At 43.0% G+C, this 17,690-nt stretch overlaps 1 protein-coding gene and 1 long non-coding RNA gene across 3 annotated transcripts; one reads left to right on the forward strand and one right to left on the reverse strand.

Annotated features, from left to right (window-relative positions):
* Positions 1-850: 850 nt before the first annotated feature.
* Positions 851-4,769, reverse strand: NHP2 (NHP2 ribonucleoprotein). 2 transcript variants are annotated; one of them, XM_081502061.1, is made up of 4 exons: positions 4,562-4,769; positions 4,400-4,469; positions 1,809-1,914; positions 851-1,228 (listed from the first exon to the last, which is right to left on the reverse strand). In XM_081502061.1, exons 1-4 carry the CDS (start codon positions 4,719-4,721, stop codon positions 1,103-1,105), a joined length of 462 nt encoding a protein of 153 aa, XP_081358187.1. In that variant the 5' UTR covers positions 4,722-4,769; the 3' UTR covers positions 851-1,102. The 2 variants fall into 2 exon arrangements, with proteins under 2 accessions (XP_081358187.1, XP_081358188.1); XM_081502062.1 differs by lacking the exon at positions 1,809-1,914.
* Positions 4,770-4,964: 195 nt separating this feature from the next.
* On the forward strand, positions 4,965-9,484 carry LOC145510557 (uncharacterized). The gene is made up of 3 exons (XR_014057107.1): positions 4,965-5,112; positions 5,701-5,800; positions 7,864-9,484. It is a non-coding gene; the product is annotated as an uncharacterized LOC145510557 (long non-coding RNA).
* Positions 9,485-17,690: the final 8,206 nt, after the last annotated feature.

Consider the following 17,690-nt stretch of genomic DNA (forward strand, 5'->3'; position numbering starts at 1 on the left):
TGCCATGCGCCCATTGTACACAGGTACTGGGCATGCCGGTTGGAAGCATGGCAGCCACAGAGTGCAGCTGGAAAGAACCCAACCTGCATGTGATTGGGAGAAAACACTAGGAGATGGCAAACCCTGAGCAAGACGCTTTTACATATACATAATTGTATTACCTCCTTGTTAGAAACGAGTGTGAAGGGATGTAGAAAGATGAAATGACTTGCCTGGAAGGGCTCACAGCTTATCAAGAAGAGAGCTTGGAGTTTAAACCAGTTACAACCCTCAAGCCCAAGGTCCTTCCAGTTTATTGCAGGGTGCCTGAAGCTTGGCTGCTGTGTGTACTGAGTCCTGCGCTGGGCCTCTGAGAGCAGGAAGGCACTGTAAGTCTAAAATGTTTGAAGAGATGAGGTTACTGGGGCCATAATGGCAAAGTAGGAGAGATGGCCTGGGATTCTGCATTTAGCTTCATATACCTACTTAAAATTTACTGTGTGGGTGGATAAATTGCGTCTGTCAGCTTCCCAGTGGCATTTAAGGCTCTTGGGGGAAAAAGAAAAGAGGAATGGGGGTGTCCCCAACATAGGAACTACAGGCTCCCATGAAGTGGGTTCTGGGCTCAGCTGGCTTGCCCTGCAGCTCCCAGCTACTCTAGAAGTAGAGTGGGAAGCTCAGGGTGCAAGCAGGGTCCGTTCTCAGCTTGAGTCCAGCACTCACCCTGGTGGCCAAGCATTCACACTGAGCATTATTGAAGTCCTGGGGTCTTCTGGTGAGAAAGGTTACTTCTGCTCTTTCCTCCCCACCAACAACTTGGCCCCACCAGTAGTTGCTGCTTAAAAAAAAAAACACCCACAGACTCACCACATTTTAGTTTTAGGATTTACTTCCCCCACATCACATTCTTGGAACTATCTTCACTGACGCTCAACAGGAAACAGCACTGACAGAGAAGATGCTGGCTCTGCCGTTGTGAAGTAGCTGTTGGAGCTGCTTAGGAAGAATACATGCCTCAAGGGACCACGGAGATGCCTGAATGTGGGCAGCAGGAGGGCAGCCAACTGGCCCGCCACCAAGCCAACTGTTTTTGGAGCAGGTGCCCAGGTTGTGCCTAAGTCTTTCACATGGGCGGGGGCAGGGCTTGCACCTCCTCCAGGCACTCGTCATAGGCCTCCTGGTATTCCTCGTGGGGCTTGACCATTATCACGCAGGTGGGGCGCTTAGAGCCAGCGGCTGCACCCAGGTCCTGCAGAGAAGGAAAAAAGGCTGTTTGGAACAAAGGCCACACAACCTGTACACCTAGTCATGCACTGATGATCCACAGCCTAATCCAGCCCACAGACATGTGCTAGTCAGTCAGTGTTAACATTTTGAATTGGTTGCCACCATTTAAACTCAGCAGACTTTCAAGCTGTGGTCCAGCGACACTGGGCCTACAGTTCCATATGGCAACTGTAAAGGGGCTCCAGCTCAGTAGGGCCTGTCCCCTTAAGCAGGGCCTATGCTTTCCAGCCTCTGCTACGTAAGGGTAAGGACAGCTGCAGGTCCCTAGAACATCCCTTCTGAACACTGCACCCACCTAACAGGGCTGACACATTCAAGTTCATTCTATTTCATTCCCACAGTCCCATTTTACAAGGCAGTAGAAGTACAGAAAGGTGACTTATCTGCATTCCCTCATCTAGGAAGCAGCAGAGCCAAGAATCCATCCAGGCCTGTCTTTAGCTCCAAAGCTCATGCTGTTTGCCACTACGGCCTACTTCCACCAACCCGATCCCAGACCCTCTTCTGTGCTGACCAAGATCAGGGGCTCAGGTGCTCCTTACCGTCTTAGAGGGGATATAGACATAGGGCAAACTGCGGTCTTCACACATAACTGGGAGATGGCAGTATACCTCAATGGGTAACGTGTCTCCTGCCAAAACCATAATCCTGAAATAAGAGAAACCACTGTCATTCCCGGCTTGCTGGTTCCCTTTTCAGTCATAAGGGAGGCCTCTGAGCTGGGCCTTGGGGGCTACAGAGATGGGTAAACTGGCCCCTGACCTCAAGGAGCCCCATCATATATGTCTCCCAAACTCAAGAAATGCATGCAGATTTGTTTGGTGAGTGCATTCTTCTGGGGAGGTGATCTCTGTTGGCTGGCAACAAGTAAATGCCACCAAGTGTGACAAAAGGTACTGTACCAGGACAGATGAAGTATGAGAGATGCCAAGGAGTGAGAGCTCAGCTCTCCTTGGACAATCAAAAAGGGAATCAGGAAGCAACACTTGAGAGGAAAGCTGAATGATGAACATCTGTCAGGCAGCCCATGGAGGGGCTTTGTTGCTGTCAGTCACTAAGTCATGTCCGACTCTTTGCGACCCCATGGACTGTAGCCTGCCAGGCTCCTCTGTCCATGGGGTTTTTCCAGGCAAGAATACTGGAGTGGGTTGCCATTTCCTTCTCCAGGGGATCCTCCCAGATCAGGGATCGAACCTGCATCTTCCTGCCTTTGCAGGCAGATTCTTTACCACTGAACTACCAGGGAAGCCCATAGAGGGGCTGGGGGCAGGGAAAGCATTTAAGGTTGAGAGAATCAGAAAGATACCAGATACACAGGGGATGGCTGTTGTTGGGAGCCAGGGATGGCTTTGGAATCCAGGATGGGGAGATGAGGCTGACAAGAAGGCTAGAAAAACTAGTCACATGTAAGGGTCTTGAGTGCTTCAAGGCTCATTCCTAAGAGGGATAGGGAACCAAGGAAAGCTTGCCAGAGAATCTGTAACTGTTCTAGCTGGCAAGGTGATGGGGTTCTGTGACAAGGGCTTCGGGAGCCCTGATGACAGAAGGAAGAGTCTGTTCTAGGGGAGAGGAAAACACAAGGAAAGAGCTCTTGGGTTCAAAGCACTACGTCCACACTCCCTAGTTTTTCTCTGGCTCATAGACTCTCCTCTTCTGCAGGCTCCGCTTCCTTTGAGTAGCCTTTATTGTTTTTGGCCGTGCTGTGCAGCTTGTGGGATGTTAATTCCCCAACCAAGGATGGAACCCTGGCCCGCTTGCAGTGGAAGCATGGAGACCTAACCGCTGGACTACCAGGAAGTTCCTGAGAAGCCTTTCAATGCTGGTATTCCCACAGCCTGGTCTTTCTGCTCTGTCAGTATGTTCTCTCAGCTGACCCCATCCGTAACCAAGGCTTCAAGTGTGCCAACTCTATATTGACAACTCCCAAATCTATTCTCTCCAACCCAACCCTCTCCCAGACTGAACACCCATATAGCCACCTGCCTATTTGACAGTTCTGCTAGGGAGAGGGTTCCCATGTTTAAAAGGCACCTTGAAAACTTGTCTAAAACCAGACTCGTGATCTTCTCATACAAACCTAGCTCTCTCACTGTTCACTGTCTCAGTGAACAGGCCCTCTGTCCATCTGCCTGGAGCCCACACCTCCTCACTCTGTACGCAGAAGTCCTCTCATCCATCCACTTTAATTCTCTCCATCTCTGCTATCAATAACCCAATCAAAATTGCTCTCATCTCTTCTGCACCAGAGTAGCCACCTATCTCAATTTCTCCATCTATTCTTCCACCTCTGATCTTTTCCAAAGTTGCCAGAAAAACCTTCTAAAGGTGTAAACATAATTATGTCACCCCTCACTTTAACACTCATTGGCTTCCAAAACTCCTGAGTACAAAAACTAAATTTACAGTGGCTTATAGAGTCCCATGAGAAGATAGCACTTCTATCCACTACTACCCTCTCCTGCCCTGGAATCTACTTTCTTTTGGCAGAATGCCCCCCAAGCCCCGAAGCCACAAACTAATCCTATATCTTCAGACCTCAGCTACCCCACCTAGGTCAGAGTTCATAGAACACCAAATCCTCCCACCATTATTTAGCTCTTGAGCACCTACAATGTACCAGGCACTTCTGAAAATAAAACAGTGAGAGGCTTTATTCTGTTCTCAAAGAGCTTACTTTCTGGCCTGAGTGAGAGACACAGGGAATAAAAATGCAAATAATTTTCAGATCCTGAAAAATGCCAAAAAGGAAAGCTGTAGGATAATGAAGTCATTCTCACTGCATCCTGTACTTTTCCTTCATGCTTACCCATGACAACTTGTAATTTTGTGTGTATTTGATTACTGTCATTGTCTCCCCATAGCACAGTGCCTGAAAAACAGTAGACACTTGGTAAATAGTCGCTAAGTGAATGAAGCTGGGATCAACCCTAAGTAAGTTGGCTTATACGATATGGTTCCCCTGGAATTCACCTTCCCCAAGGTGTCCCTTTGAGCTCTTGTAAGTGGTATCGACATCTGTAAGGAAGGGAATGTACCTTCTGCATACGACCCAAGTCGGAGCACTTCTACCAACTACTTGTTAAGTAGCAGGATACCATCCCAGAAATCCGGCGGGGGTAGGGGGGATTCTTACCCTTTCTCGCCTTTGTTGATAAATTTCTGAACCTCCTTCACCCCGCGCCGAATCTGCTTCTGCTTCACGGCTGCAACGACAGAACAATCAGTCAGGGGGGCCTCGGCCTGCCACCCGCGTCGCGTCGCGTCCCGCCCCGGCCCGGCCCGGCGTCTACCGCACCTTTCTTGATGCATTTGTAGAGCTTCCGCGTGAGGCGGCGAGAAGCCAGAGGCTGCGCGATGGGGTTCAGATTCACCAGCAGTTCATGGTAAGTGCGCTCCCCGCAGCACGCGTCCGCCTGAGCCTCCGGCCCGTCCGGATCTGCCTTTATTTTGGTCATGGCAGCGACTGTGGCAACCCAGCACTCAAGGGACAAGTCCACGCGGCCGGCACTTCAGAAATCACTTCCGGGTCATGCTGCTCTGCGGGAAGACGGCAGTACAACATAGCCAATTAGGAACCCATGTCTCCGACTCTGACCAATCCTTGAAGCTCAGGTCCTCAAACAGGGAGTGCGGAGGGGTGGAGTCTTGGCCGTAGGGGCGGGGCCACACCCACAACGCAGGCGGGGCGGAAGCGGTTTAGGGCAGGAGTTGGCAGGCAAGCTGTGAATTTGGGCGAACTCGGGGAGATAGTGAAGGACAGAGGAGCCCAGAGTGCTACAGTCCATTGAGTCGCAAAGAATCGCACACAACTTCACGACTAAACAACAACAACGGAGGGCCTATGAGGCGAGGGGCGAAGGCCGGGGGGAGGCGGGCCCTGGAGGAGGTGAAGAGGGACTAGGACCCGGGCTTGGATTTGTTTGAGAGTTTAGCGTCACAAGTGTAGGCGGTGCGAGGAGGAAGCTGTATCTGTAGGGGCGTGACCGCATCTAAGTGGACGGGAGCCTTGCCTAAAGGCCGGGGTCTGCGACCAGGGTTGTGGAATGGGAAGTCTTCGGTGTGATTCCAAACCTCCTTAGACTCTGATCCCTCTCTTGGGCAGTTCCAATCCCCATCTGGTCCCAGGTCCTGAGTTGGTCCTGGGTGGTGTACCCTAGGTGCCAAGGTTAAGGTAAAGCCTGGCACTGCTTGCGATTTCTTCGTTCTAGCACAGTTCTCACACTGCTTTCTCTTTCCTGGCGAGGGATGGAACCATTCACTCACTAAGCGCCTCGGGGTAGACCGGTTTTCTCCGGAGAACTCGGTACCACCCTTCCCGCAGCAATCTGCTCAGCTGTTAATCACGGGAGAGGTTCTCCTGACCGACATACCTAAAATTAAAGTTCTCCACCGACCTCCCGCCGGCATCCTCTAACCCTCTTGTTTTCTTAGTAGTTCCCGCCGCCGCCTGGCATCACACCCACAGAAGGCATGACGGAGACCGCTGGTGGGAGCTGAGAGGGAAAACAGTGTGAACACGGGCTGAGGCTTGAGGGTGAGGAAGTGCGCTGAGCAGGCGGCGCGTTTGCAGTTAACTCTAGAGGATTAATTGGGCTACCCTGGTGGCTCAGATGGTAAAGAATCTGCAGGCAATGAGAGAGACCCCGGTTCGATTCCTGAGTTGGGAAGATCCCGTGAAGAAGGAAATAGCAACCCACTCCACTCCAATATTCTTGCCTGGAGAATCCCATGGACAGAGGAGCCTGGAAGGCCACAGTCCATGGAGATCGCAAAGAGGTGGACACGACTGAGCGACTAACACACACACACAATGCTGGGGAGGTGAGCAGGCCTAGACCGCGGTGGATCTTGTACCTCTGACTTATTTCTTGTACTCTGTCTTGGAACGTTGGATGAATATTTGTTGTTATTAAGTCGCTAAGTCGTGTCTGACTCTTTTGTGACCCCATGGATGTAGCCTACCAGGCTTCTCTGTCCATGGGATTTCCCAGGCAAGAATACTGGAATGAATTGCCATTTCTTTCTCTAGGGAATCTTCCCAACCCAGGGATCAAACAGGGGTCTCCTGCATTGGCAGGCAGATTCTTTACCACTGAGCCACCAGGGAAACGAATCATTGGTATAAATCAATTGCCTTTGATTATGTGGTGGTAGGCGGGCTATTTTTGTGGTAGTGGAACAGGCCATAAAGTGGAACTTTAAAAGTCTGCAGGGGACAGTTAAGCCAACTGAAAACCTGAACTTTTAACCCTCTAACCAAGTACAGCTGTTACATAAAAAACAAGTACTCTTGTTTTCAGACTTTAAACTTTTTATTTTGTATTGGGATATAGCTGATTAAAAATGTTGTGGTAGTTTCAGGTGAACAAGGAAGGAACTCAGCCATACATACACATGAATCCATTCTCCCCTAAGCCCCCCTCCCATCCAGGCTAGCACATAACGTTGAACAGAGTTCCTTGTGCTATACAACAGGTCCTTGTTGGTTATCCATTTTAAATATAGCAGTGTGTACCTGACCTTCCCCAGATCCTAACTATCACTTCCCTCTGGCAACCATAAGTCGTTTTCTGAGTTTGTGAGTGTCTTTCTGTTTTGTAAGTTCATTTGTATAATTTCTTTTTTGATTCCTCATATAAGGGATGTCATATGATAGTTCTTCTCTGTCTGACTTACTTCACTCAGTATTACATTCTTTTGGTCCATCCACGTTGCTACAAATGGCATTATTTCATTCTTTTTAATGGCTGAGTAATATTCCACCATATATATTATCACATCTTCTTTATTCATTCCTCTGTTGATGGACATTTAGGTTGCTTCCATATCTTGGCTATTGTAAACAGTGCTGTAATGAACACTGGAATGCATGTATCCTTCCAAATCATGTTTTTTTTTCCAGATATATGCCCACAAGTGGGATTGCGGAGTCATAGGATAGCTCTATTTTTAGTTTTTTAAGGAACTTCCATACTGTTCTGCATAGTGGCTATACCAATTTACATTCCCACCAACAATGTAGGAGGGTTCCCTTCTCTCCACACCCTTTCCAGCATTTGTTGTTTGTGGATTTTTTGATGATAGCCATTCTGATCAGTAGGAGGTGATATCTCATTGTAGTTTTGATTTGCATTTCTCAAATAACTAGCGACGTTGAACATCTTTTCATGTACCTATTGGCCATCTGTATGTCCTCTTTGGAGAAATGTCTATTCAGGTCTTCTGCCCATTTTTATGCTGTTAAGTGTCATAAGCTATTTGTAAATTTTGGAGACTAATCCCTTATCAGTTGCGTCATTTGCAAATATTTTCTCCCAATCTTTGAATTGTCTTTTCAATTTGTTTATTGTTTCCTTTGCTGTGCAAAAGCTTTTGAGTTTAAGTAGGTTCCATTTGTTTATTTTTGTTTTTATTTCCATTATTCTGAGAGATGAATCAAAAAGGATGTTGCTGTGATTTTTATGAGAGAGTGTTCTGCCTATGTTTTCCTCTAGAAGTTTTATAGTGTCTGGTCTTACATTTAGGTCTTTAATCCATTTTGAGTTTATTTTTGTGAGTAGAGTTAAAGAATGATCTAATTTCATTGTTTTTTTACAGGTGGCTGTCCAGTTTTCCCAGCACCATTTGTTGAAGAGACTCTCTTTCCAGCATTGTGTAGTCTTACCTCCTTTGTCATAGATTAATTGACCATAGGTGCTTGGGCTTATTTCTGGATTTTCTATACTGTTCCATTGATGTATATTTCTATTTTTGTGCCAGTACTGTACTGTTTTGATGAGTGTAGCTTTGTAATATAGTCTGAAGTCAGACAGCCTGATTCCTCCAGCTCTGTTTTTCTTTTTAAAGATTGCTTTGGCTATGTGGAGTCTTGGGTCTCCAGACATTTTAAATATTGAGATTTTTAATTCTAGTTCTGCAAAAAATGCCATTGGTAATTTGATAGGTGTTGCATTGAATCTGTAGATTGCCTATCTTTCTGAAACTATTCCAAAAAGTTACAGAGGAAGGAAGCTTCTAAACTCATTTTATGAGGCCATCATCACCCTAATACCAAAACCAGACAAAGATACCACACACACAAAAAGAAAATTACAGGCTAATATCACTGATGAATATAGATGCAAAAAGTCCTCAGCAAAATACTAGCAATACACATCCAACAATACATTAAAAAAATCATACAAAGTGTCAGCTTTTTGAGTCATAAGACAATGAAATGCCAAGAATAAATCTGTCATTAGTAAACCTCTCTGATGATCAAGAGGGATTCATCCCAGGGATGCAAGGACTTTTCAACATCTGCAAATCAATGTGATACACCACATCAACATATTGAAGAATAAAAACCATGTGATCATCTCAATAGATGCAGAAAAACCTTTTGACAAAATTCAAAATTCAGCACCTATTTATGATTTTTAAAAAACTCTCCAGAAAGTGGGCATAGAGGGTACATATCTCAGCATAATAAAGGCCATATATGACAAACCTTACAGCTAACATTATACTCAGTGATGGAAAGCTGAAAGCATTCCCTCTAAGACAAGGATATCCATTCTCACCACTTTATTCAACATAGTTTTGAAAGTCCTAGCTACAGCAATCAGAGAAACAGAAGTAAAGGGAATCCAAATTGGAAAAGAAGAAATTAAACTGTCACTGTTTGCAGATACCGACATGATACCATACATAGAAGATCCTATGATACTACCAGAAAAATACTAGGACTTGGCAGTGAATTTGCAAAATCACAGGTTACAAAATTAATACATGGAAATCTGTTGCATTTCTATACACTTAACAACAAAAGATCAGAAAGGGAAATTCAAAAAGCAACTATAAAAAAAAAAAAAGCAACTTCATTTACCATCACATAAAAAAAGAACCTAGGAATGAGCCTACATAAGAAGACAAAAGAACTGTACTCTGAAAACTACAAACTGCTGATGAAAGAAATCAAGACATAAACAGATGGAAAGATGTACCATGTTTGTGGATTGAAAGAATCAATATTAAAAAAATGACTATACTATCCCAAAACAATTAGCTTTTTGAAACTTAGTATTTGAATAGGAAAAGTAGGATGTAATCCATTCTAACCTTAGACCCCAAATAATTTCACAAATAGAAAAATATATCAATTGAGCAATGAGAATGGTTACGTAAGCAACAAAAAATAATTTGAAAATAAAGTTTGTATGCACAATGTAACCAAAAATTGATCTTTCAAATGTTTGTACTGTGTAATTTCTTGAGAAAAGATAACCTGTCCTGAACTTTAGGACCGGAGAAGGCAATGGCACCCTACTCCAGTACTCTTGCTTGGAAAATCCCATGGATGGAGGAGCCTGGTAGGCTGCAGTCCATGGGGTCGCTAGGAGTCGGAGACGACTGAGCGACTTCACTTTCACTTTTCACTTTCATGCATTGGAGAAGGAAATGGCAACCTACTCCAGTGTTCTTGCCTGGAGAATCCCAGGGACAGGTGAGCCTGGTGGGCTGCCGTCTATGGTGTTGCACAGAGTAGGACACAACTGAAGCGACTTAGCAGCAGCAGCAGCAGCAGAACTTTAGGACTGGTGGCTACTGTCAGATTTGCCTTACTGTCCACCACTTTGCTACACCATTTCTCACCCCAAGCCCTCCCCTGCCTTCCTCCCCCTAGGTCTTGCAGTAGAAGTTCTGTCCCTCCCTGGGGAGCCCTCCCCAAATGGCACCTGAGACCGTGAGAGCAGCACTCCTCTGAGCACACAGCTGGCTGGGCTCCCCAGGTGGTTTTCTATTCCTCTTTCAACCTTGTTGGTTGGGTGACAATGTATCAGGGTTGCAAAGGGGAAAAATGTTCCCAGATGTGTGCACTGGGCATGATGAACTCTGCAGAGAATTTCATCCCCATGAAACTCAATTCAAGCAAATGTGCTTGACTGAGGTCTCAGGTATGAAGACCTCTCAGTTCTTATGTGGAAAGAGGAAGGAATTAAAAATGCATGTGCCAAGCACATTACATGTAATAGCTCACAAAGAATACCTTTATTATTTACAATTTCCTTAGGCTCATAAAGGTAATAGCTTCATGCAGCTCACACAAAGCTGAGTTTGAATCCTGTCCACTAGTGTCCAAACTCATGCTCTGCTCATCTCCTGTGGACTTGGTATTCAACTTTAGTTCAAAGGTGATGAAACATGGCTGGATAATGAAAGTGTGGGCATCTTGGCTTGACTACTTCACAAGTGTCAGCCTTTTGAACTCTAAGACAATGAAATGCCAAGAACAAATCTGTCCTCAGTAAACAACTTTGTATATTTCTAACACCAGTCTGGAGCTCTGTGCTAGACCTAAGGTGGTTTGTGTGACCTCACTGATTTTTTGTGAATGGCCCCTCGTGCACTTGAAGTAGGGTAAAATGGGTGAGGACATACCGCTAATGGATAGTCAGGCCATCAGAATTCTAAATGGCAAAAGACTTTGGGCAAGTCACTTTAACCTCTCTGGGCTTCAGTGCATCATCTAGAAAATGAGAAGGTTAGACCTTGATGGACAAGGTCTGTTCTTTTAAAACACTCGGGAGGATGATTTTTTTTCAGTTGGAAACATGGGACTTCCCTGGTGGTCCAGTGGCTAAAATGCTGCGTTCCCAATGCAGGGGGCCTGCATTCGGGGGCCTGGGTTCAATTCCTGGTTGGGGAAGTAAGATCCCACATGCTGCAGCTAAAACAAACGAAAAAAGATCCTGCGTGCTGCAACTACAACCCGGTGCAGCCAGATAAATAAATAAAGTATTTTTTAAAATAAATAAATTAAGACATAATTCCCATATCACAGAATTCACCCATTTACAGTGTACGATTAAGTGGCTTTAGTGTATTCACTGAGTTGTGCAGTTGGGACATTTTCATTAACTTCAAAGAGAGCCCCTGCACAATTTAGCTATCACATCTTACCACCTTATCCTCCCTGGACCTAAGTAACCACTAATCTATGCTTTGTCTCTATAGATGTCCCTATTCTAGACATTACACAGAAATAGAGTCATAAAATATGTGGCCTCTTGTGTCTGGCTCCTTTCACTTAGCATGTTTTCAAGGTTTGTCTATGTTGTAGCATGTGTTAGTGCTCCACTATTAAATAACATTCCATTGTATGGAGATACTGCATTTTATCCATTTATAAGTTGATGGACAGGGTTGTTACTACCTTTTGGCTATTGTGCTACTGTGGACATATATGTACAAGTTTTCATGTGGGCATATGTTTTTGATTCTTCTCTTGGGTATGCACCTAGAAATAGAATTGCTGTGTCAGTGATAACTCTTAACTTTTGGGGGAACTGCCTGACTGTTTTCCAAAGTGGCTATACCATTTCACATTTCTATCAGCAGTGTGTAAGAGTTCCAATTTCTCCTCATTCTCATCAATACTTGCTGTTATCTGACTTTTTCATTATAGTGATCCAAGTGGGTATGAAGCAGTATTTCATTGTGGTTTTGATTTGTGTTTGGCTAATGGCTAATGGCTAATGGCTAATGATGCTGAACAATTTTTCATATGCTTAATGGCTGTTTGCATACCTTTGGAGAAATGTTGACTCTTTTCCATATTTCATCCTGGAAATTTGGGGTGCACAGCTTCCGGCCTAAAATCTGAACTTCTCCATATTTCAGCATGGAAACTTGGGGCACAGATAAAAATATGGGAAACACATCTTCAGAGTTAACACCTTTTGAATAGTTTTTGAAAAAATCATCAAAACTTTTATGTATCATTTGATGGTACTTATTATCAGAACATGGGCCTGGTAAAATGTGACTTTTGCATGGCTTTCTTGTCCGTATTTATCTTGTTGGTAGGTTCATTGGCCTCTTTTGACTAATCAGTTGTTTTTGAAGCAAAGATTGAAATGGTAAATCTAGTTTGTGTGATTTTTAAAAATCTCATCCAAAGTAATTTCTCAATTGGTTTTTCTATTGTATAAAATTTCCCATTTTCATTTTGTTCCTTTTTTCTTGTTTTCTTTTGTGTTTGTAGCTATATATCCCATTTTTTTTTGTAATTGAAGTACATTTGATTAACTATATTTGTGTTGCGATACAACATAGTAATGCAATATTTTTATGGAATCGACTTTATTTAAATATTACCAAACTGTGAGCTGTTTGTTAGTTTTGGAGATGAATTGCTTGTGGGTATCTTGGTTTGCAAATATTTCTTTGCATTCTGGGTTGTCTTCTTCATTCCTTAAGATTTCCTTTTTTGGGCACCTGCTTTGAAATTGAAGTAGATCACATTTTCCTGATTTTGGTTTATTTCTCATTGCTCTAGGAGATGGATTCCAAAAGACCTTGCAATGATGTCATCCAAATCCAAAAAGATGTAGTTTATATCATCACATCTCCTTCCTATGTTTTCCTTAAGACTTTCATAGAATCCCTCCTGACCTTTAGATATTAATGATTTGGAGTTAATTTCATGTATGGGATTAGAGAGTGTTCTAACCTCATTCTCATTTTCTTTGTTTTAATAAGCCTCACGCGATCCTTCATAGTGTCTCTTACCAGTGTGTATTCCCAGCATCAGGGGAGGAATATTCCCTTTTCTCCACACCTCCATCAGTTAGTGTTTGTCAAGTTTCTGACAATGGCCATTCTGAATGCTGAGGTGATTCCTTCCTGTGGTTTTGATTTTCATTTCTAATATTTAGTGAAATTGACCTCTTTGCATGTGATTTCTTTTCAAAGGTGAATTCACGTTACCTCTCAATTCAGCTTCCTATAACTCGGCCTTGTTTTAAATTCTTTTCTGATGACCACCCCTAGGACGTTTGTTGAGATCAGCCGTTTTTGACTTAGAGACCCTTTGGCCTTGAGAATGCTCAATGCCCATCAGTACAGCTTTTCAAGCTGTTGTTACAGAAAATGGCCACAAGACAGCAGCATTACTCAGCCCTACACATTCCCTGCCCCCACCCCCACCCCCATCATTTCTGTGTGGTCTTATATTGGAATAGAGGTGATATCTGATTTTGTTTCAGGTGTACAGGAACTTGATACATTAGTGTATGACCGTTTATCTATTTTCTTTCAGGTTCTTGTTCTCATCTAGATGATTACGGTGTGTTCAGTAAACTTCCACCTGCTTTTCAGTAGGTCGTTTTGGATCATCTGTTGGATACATATATGTGTGTCTACATTAATTCAAATCTCTTAATTTACTTCACCTGTACCTAGAGATTGGGGGCTCCTGCAGAGGGCAAGAGGCACTCCAGGGACATCGTGGGGTCACACTGCCTGTCACATCCTCCCAGAACCTTGAGCCCCAAAACAACCCAGCCTTGGGACCCTAGCCTGCCCAGTCTCCAGAGATGTGATACCAGCCAAGGTAACCATGGGATGAGGGGAATCGAGTCAGCATGTTTCCATATTTATTGTGTTTATTCACTTGTTTGAACTTGAGTATATAGGTGAATTACAAGGCAGTGGGTGTTTTTTGTTTGTTTTTTTAAAAATTCAGTCACTTGATTTACTCACACAGAGATGTGTATATGTTATATTTCAGGGACTGTCCCTGTATAGATTATTACAGAAAGTGGAGTATCATTCCTAGTGTTACTCAGTAGGTCCTTGGGGCTTATTTTTTCAATAGCGAGCACATGTTAGTCAAGTAGCTCATTTCTATGTGCGCAACACCTTTCTTCTCTGCTGATAGTAAGTGAGAAGAGTTGTTTCTAAGTCTGTGAACTATTTATCTTGGCTCAAAGAGCTCCTGTGCATCCATTTTTCGATCCCACCTAGAAGTGACGTCGTATTCTATCACTTGCTACTGTCATCTCTACCTTCTTGCCTGTGCCTGAACATGGCATTTTTCATTCTTCCTTATGGCTGATTCATATACCGTTGTGTATATAGAATCCATTTTCTTTATTCATTTTTCTGTGTCCTTGTACACTTAGGTGGCAGCAGTGTCCTTCTTTTGGAAACCGGTCGGGCAGGGATGGCATGGGTGCCCTTGTCTTCGAAAATGTCTCTTTTCCCTGACTGCATGCCCAGGCACGTGACTGCTGTTTCCGCAGGCACTTCCACGTTTCATTTTCTTTTATTTATTTATTTATTTTTTTTCACGTTTCATTTTCTAAAGATCCTCCATACTGTTCTCTCTAGTGGATGAACCAATGGAGATTTTTAGTAATCCCATCCAAATTAACTTCTTGATGGGAGTTTCTGTTCCTCAACTTTTCCCATTTTTATTTTGCTAACCTTCATTATTGATTATTTCTTGTATTTGTAGCCATCCATCCACTCTTTCTTTTTCAGTTGAGGTATAGTTGATTCACATTACTCTATTTACTTTGGGATACAACAGAGTGATTCAATATTTTAATGGAATATACACCATTTAAAGATATTTCAAAATCATGGTTATATTTCTCTCTGTTGCATACTACATCCTATTATTTTTCTTACATTATACATAGTGATTTTCATCTCTTAATTTCTACTTCAATCTGGCAACACCCACAGCAAAATCCCCAAAGGCATCCATTAGTTTCTGGGTTTGTGAGTCTCTTTCTGCTTCATAGATAGGTGCATTTGAGTCTTATTTTAGATGCAAATTAAATGTGATTTCCTATGGAAGTTTTGTCTGTGTTTCTGACAACCTTGCCTTATGAGAACATGTAAATACATTTTCCTGAAAAGAGTATAATTTTCAGGAATAGTATAATGTCAAATGGATTTTTTTTCCAGCTTTCAGCCCACAGAGTTTCTGGCCCGAAATATGAACTTGTCCATATATCAGCCTGGAAACGTGGGGCACAGAGCTTCCCGCTGGAAATGAGCACGTCTTGTCCTCCATCTTTCAGCCCCGAAACTTGGGGTGCACAGCTTCTGGCCTGAAATATGAGCTCTTTTCTATTTAATATGAAATACGAACTCTTTCTCCATTTAAAATTAAGGATAAGTTTTTAATTGACTTTTTATTTGTCAAGCTAGATGCTTACTCTAGGAGCTGAAGTTCAATTAGAAGTTCAGTTGCCTTAATGGCAATTAGTGTCTCCCCAGAAGTGAAGCCTGAGATTTTGGAACAGAGGCTAAGGAGAGAGGGACCATCAAGTGGGATTCCAGAGGATGCAGCCTTCCTCAGACACAACTGCTTAGGACACACCTGACTCAGTGTAAAGCTGAGAGCTTAGAAAAATCAGGTTGACACTTCAGAATGCTAGGTTTCTTTAAGGTCAGGATTTTGGCTTTGGAATTTAAAATGTAACATTGTGATGATATTTATGTTAAAAACATTTTCAGATAGTACAGAAGAGTATAATGCAAAAGTTAAACATCTTTCTCCCTTAACACCTATCCTCTCATTTAAATGTTCTCCAGAGATATTCACTATTAAATTTGTGTGTGTATATATGCAAATATATTTCATGTATTTGTTTACATACATTTAATAATATAATACATTATTCTGACAATTTGTTTCCACTTCTCAATATATCTTGAGAAATTTTTCTATTTTCATCATAGATAAAGGTAAGTCTTATTCTTTTAATACATTGCCATATCATGTTGTATATTTAACCAACCCTTACTGAGAGACTTTAGTTTGTTGTTAGTGTTTTTACAATTTTGAATAAGTTTGCAATGAATCTTGTGTTCTATCTTTGGTACTTTTGTAAGTCTCTTCAAGGATAAATCCATGACTTTTATGTTTTGATGGATGCAGTATGGTTCAATTGTCTTCTAAAGAGGTGTGGTTTGAAGTTGTCCTAATAGTGTCTCTTTTGGAACACTGGGTTTTTGCAAACTTTTTTTTCAGAGGGAAGAGCACTGGTGATGATCTAATAGGGAGAAATAGTGTCTATTTTCATTTACATTTCTTTAGTTCAGAAAGAGACTGATACCTTATATTTTTATAGGTCATTTATGTTTCTTTTCTGTGAACTTCTGTTCTTTTCTGGTCCAGTTTTTCTATAGAATTGTCTCTTAGTGCTTTAGAAAAGCTTTTCGTATTTTAAGGAAATTTTCTAGTGCTTTTGTGCTTTTACTGTTTACAGGAAAATTTTTGATCATCGGTTTTACTGTGTGAGGAACAAGGCAGGGCTGCAGCTTTGTTTTCTTCCAGATGGCTTGCCATTGTCCTGATGCCATTTATTGAATTCTTTCTCTTCCTATCCATTCATTTAAAATGCCTTTGTGATATACCAGATTCTAATATGTGTTTGGGTCTATTTCCAGCCTCTCTATTCTTCTCTAGTATTAAGTTACTTTGATGGCTGTACTGCTTGTTTTTTAGAAATGTGTTTGTTTTTAATCTATTTCATACGGTTTTGGCAGTTTACCAATTAAATCAGGTATAGGGAAAAGAAGGTTATATGAAGAAAAAAAAGTGGGAGTCAAACAGATCACGATTTGATCCCAAAAATGTACTTTGTCAGCTTTTTAGCCATGGACAAATTCTTCAACTTTACTATGCTTCAGTTATGTTCACCTTTAAAATAGAATGAGGGTTGAGATGAGATGCTGCCAGGGAAGTACCTCCTGGTGCTCTTAGGCACATGATGGATGTCAGGCTGTTGCCTTCTGGGCCACCAGGCACTGCCAGGGCCTGAGCATGAGACATGTGCAAGATCAAGGGGATGTGTGCCCCCACCCCCAGTCCTCCAAGTGTGGTAATTCCCTACCCAGTCAGCCCTGAGTCCATTACTACAGACTGCCCAGCCCTCTCCCTTGATCTGTTCTTCAGAGAGAGAACTGTCCCTGAAGGGTGGCCAAGATGTGTGTGGGTGACGTGTGGACAGAGCATGGGCGTTTGCCTTGGGGTGTGCACATATGTGCATATGGTTCCCTAACTATACAGAACAGTGGGACGGGTGGAAATAGAAAAGGAGGGACCAGAACCCCATCTATACTCTTGCCCTGAATCCTTCCTATATGAAGGTTGGGCCTGCTTCCTCTCTTCCCTCATGGTGATAGACTGGGGTGGGGAGGAGATGTATTCATATGTTCAATAAGCAGATCCTGGGGACTGGCTGGGTGTATTAGTTTCCAAAGGGTGCACTAATAAAGTACTGAAAACTGGGTGGCTTAAAACAACACAGATTTATTGTCTCACAATCCTGGAGGCTAGAAGTCCAAAATCAAGATATCCACAGGGCTGTGCTTTTTCTGCAGGTTCTAGGGGAGAATCTCTTCTGTGCCTTTCTCTTAGCTTCTGGTGTCGCGGCCTTCCCTGGTGTTCCTTGGCTGGGAGACACATCGTTCTAAACTCTGCCTCTGTTGTCACATGGCATTTTCCCCTTCTTATAAGGACACCAGCCCTATTGTATTAGGGCCCACCCTAAAGACCTCATCTTTACTTGATTACCTCTGTAAAACCCTCTTTCCAAATAAGGTTACGTGCATAGGTACCAGGGTTAGCACTTGAACAG

The sequence above is a fragment of the Giraffa tippelskirchi genome, chromosome 6 (assembly GCF_054371585.1).
Source record: "Giraffa tippelskirchi isolate mGirTip1 chromosome 6, T2T-mGirTip1v1.2.pri, whole genome shotgun sequence".
Classification (NCBI taxonomy): domain Eukaryota; kingdom Metazoa; phylum Chordata; class Mammalia; order Artiodactyla; family Giraffidae; genus Giraffa; species Giraffa tippelskirchi.

Bases quoted from the DNA above. Each gene is read 5' to 3' on its own strand.
- NHP2 (XM_081502061.1), bottom strand. From the start codon at position 4,721: ATGACCAAAATAAAGGCAGATCCGGACGGGCCGGAGGCTCAGGCGGAC. The intron at 4,470-4,561 runs GTGCGGTAGACG...CTGTCGTTGCAG, and splicing joins CTACAAATGCATCAAGAAAG to CCGTGAAGCAGAAGCAGATT. The intron at 1,915-4,399 runs GTAAGAATCCCC...CTCTTATTTCAG, and splicing joins ATCAACAAAGGCGAGAAAGG to GATTATGGTTTTGGCAGGAG.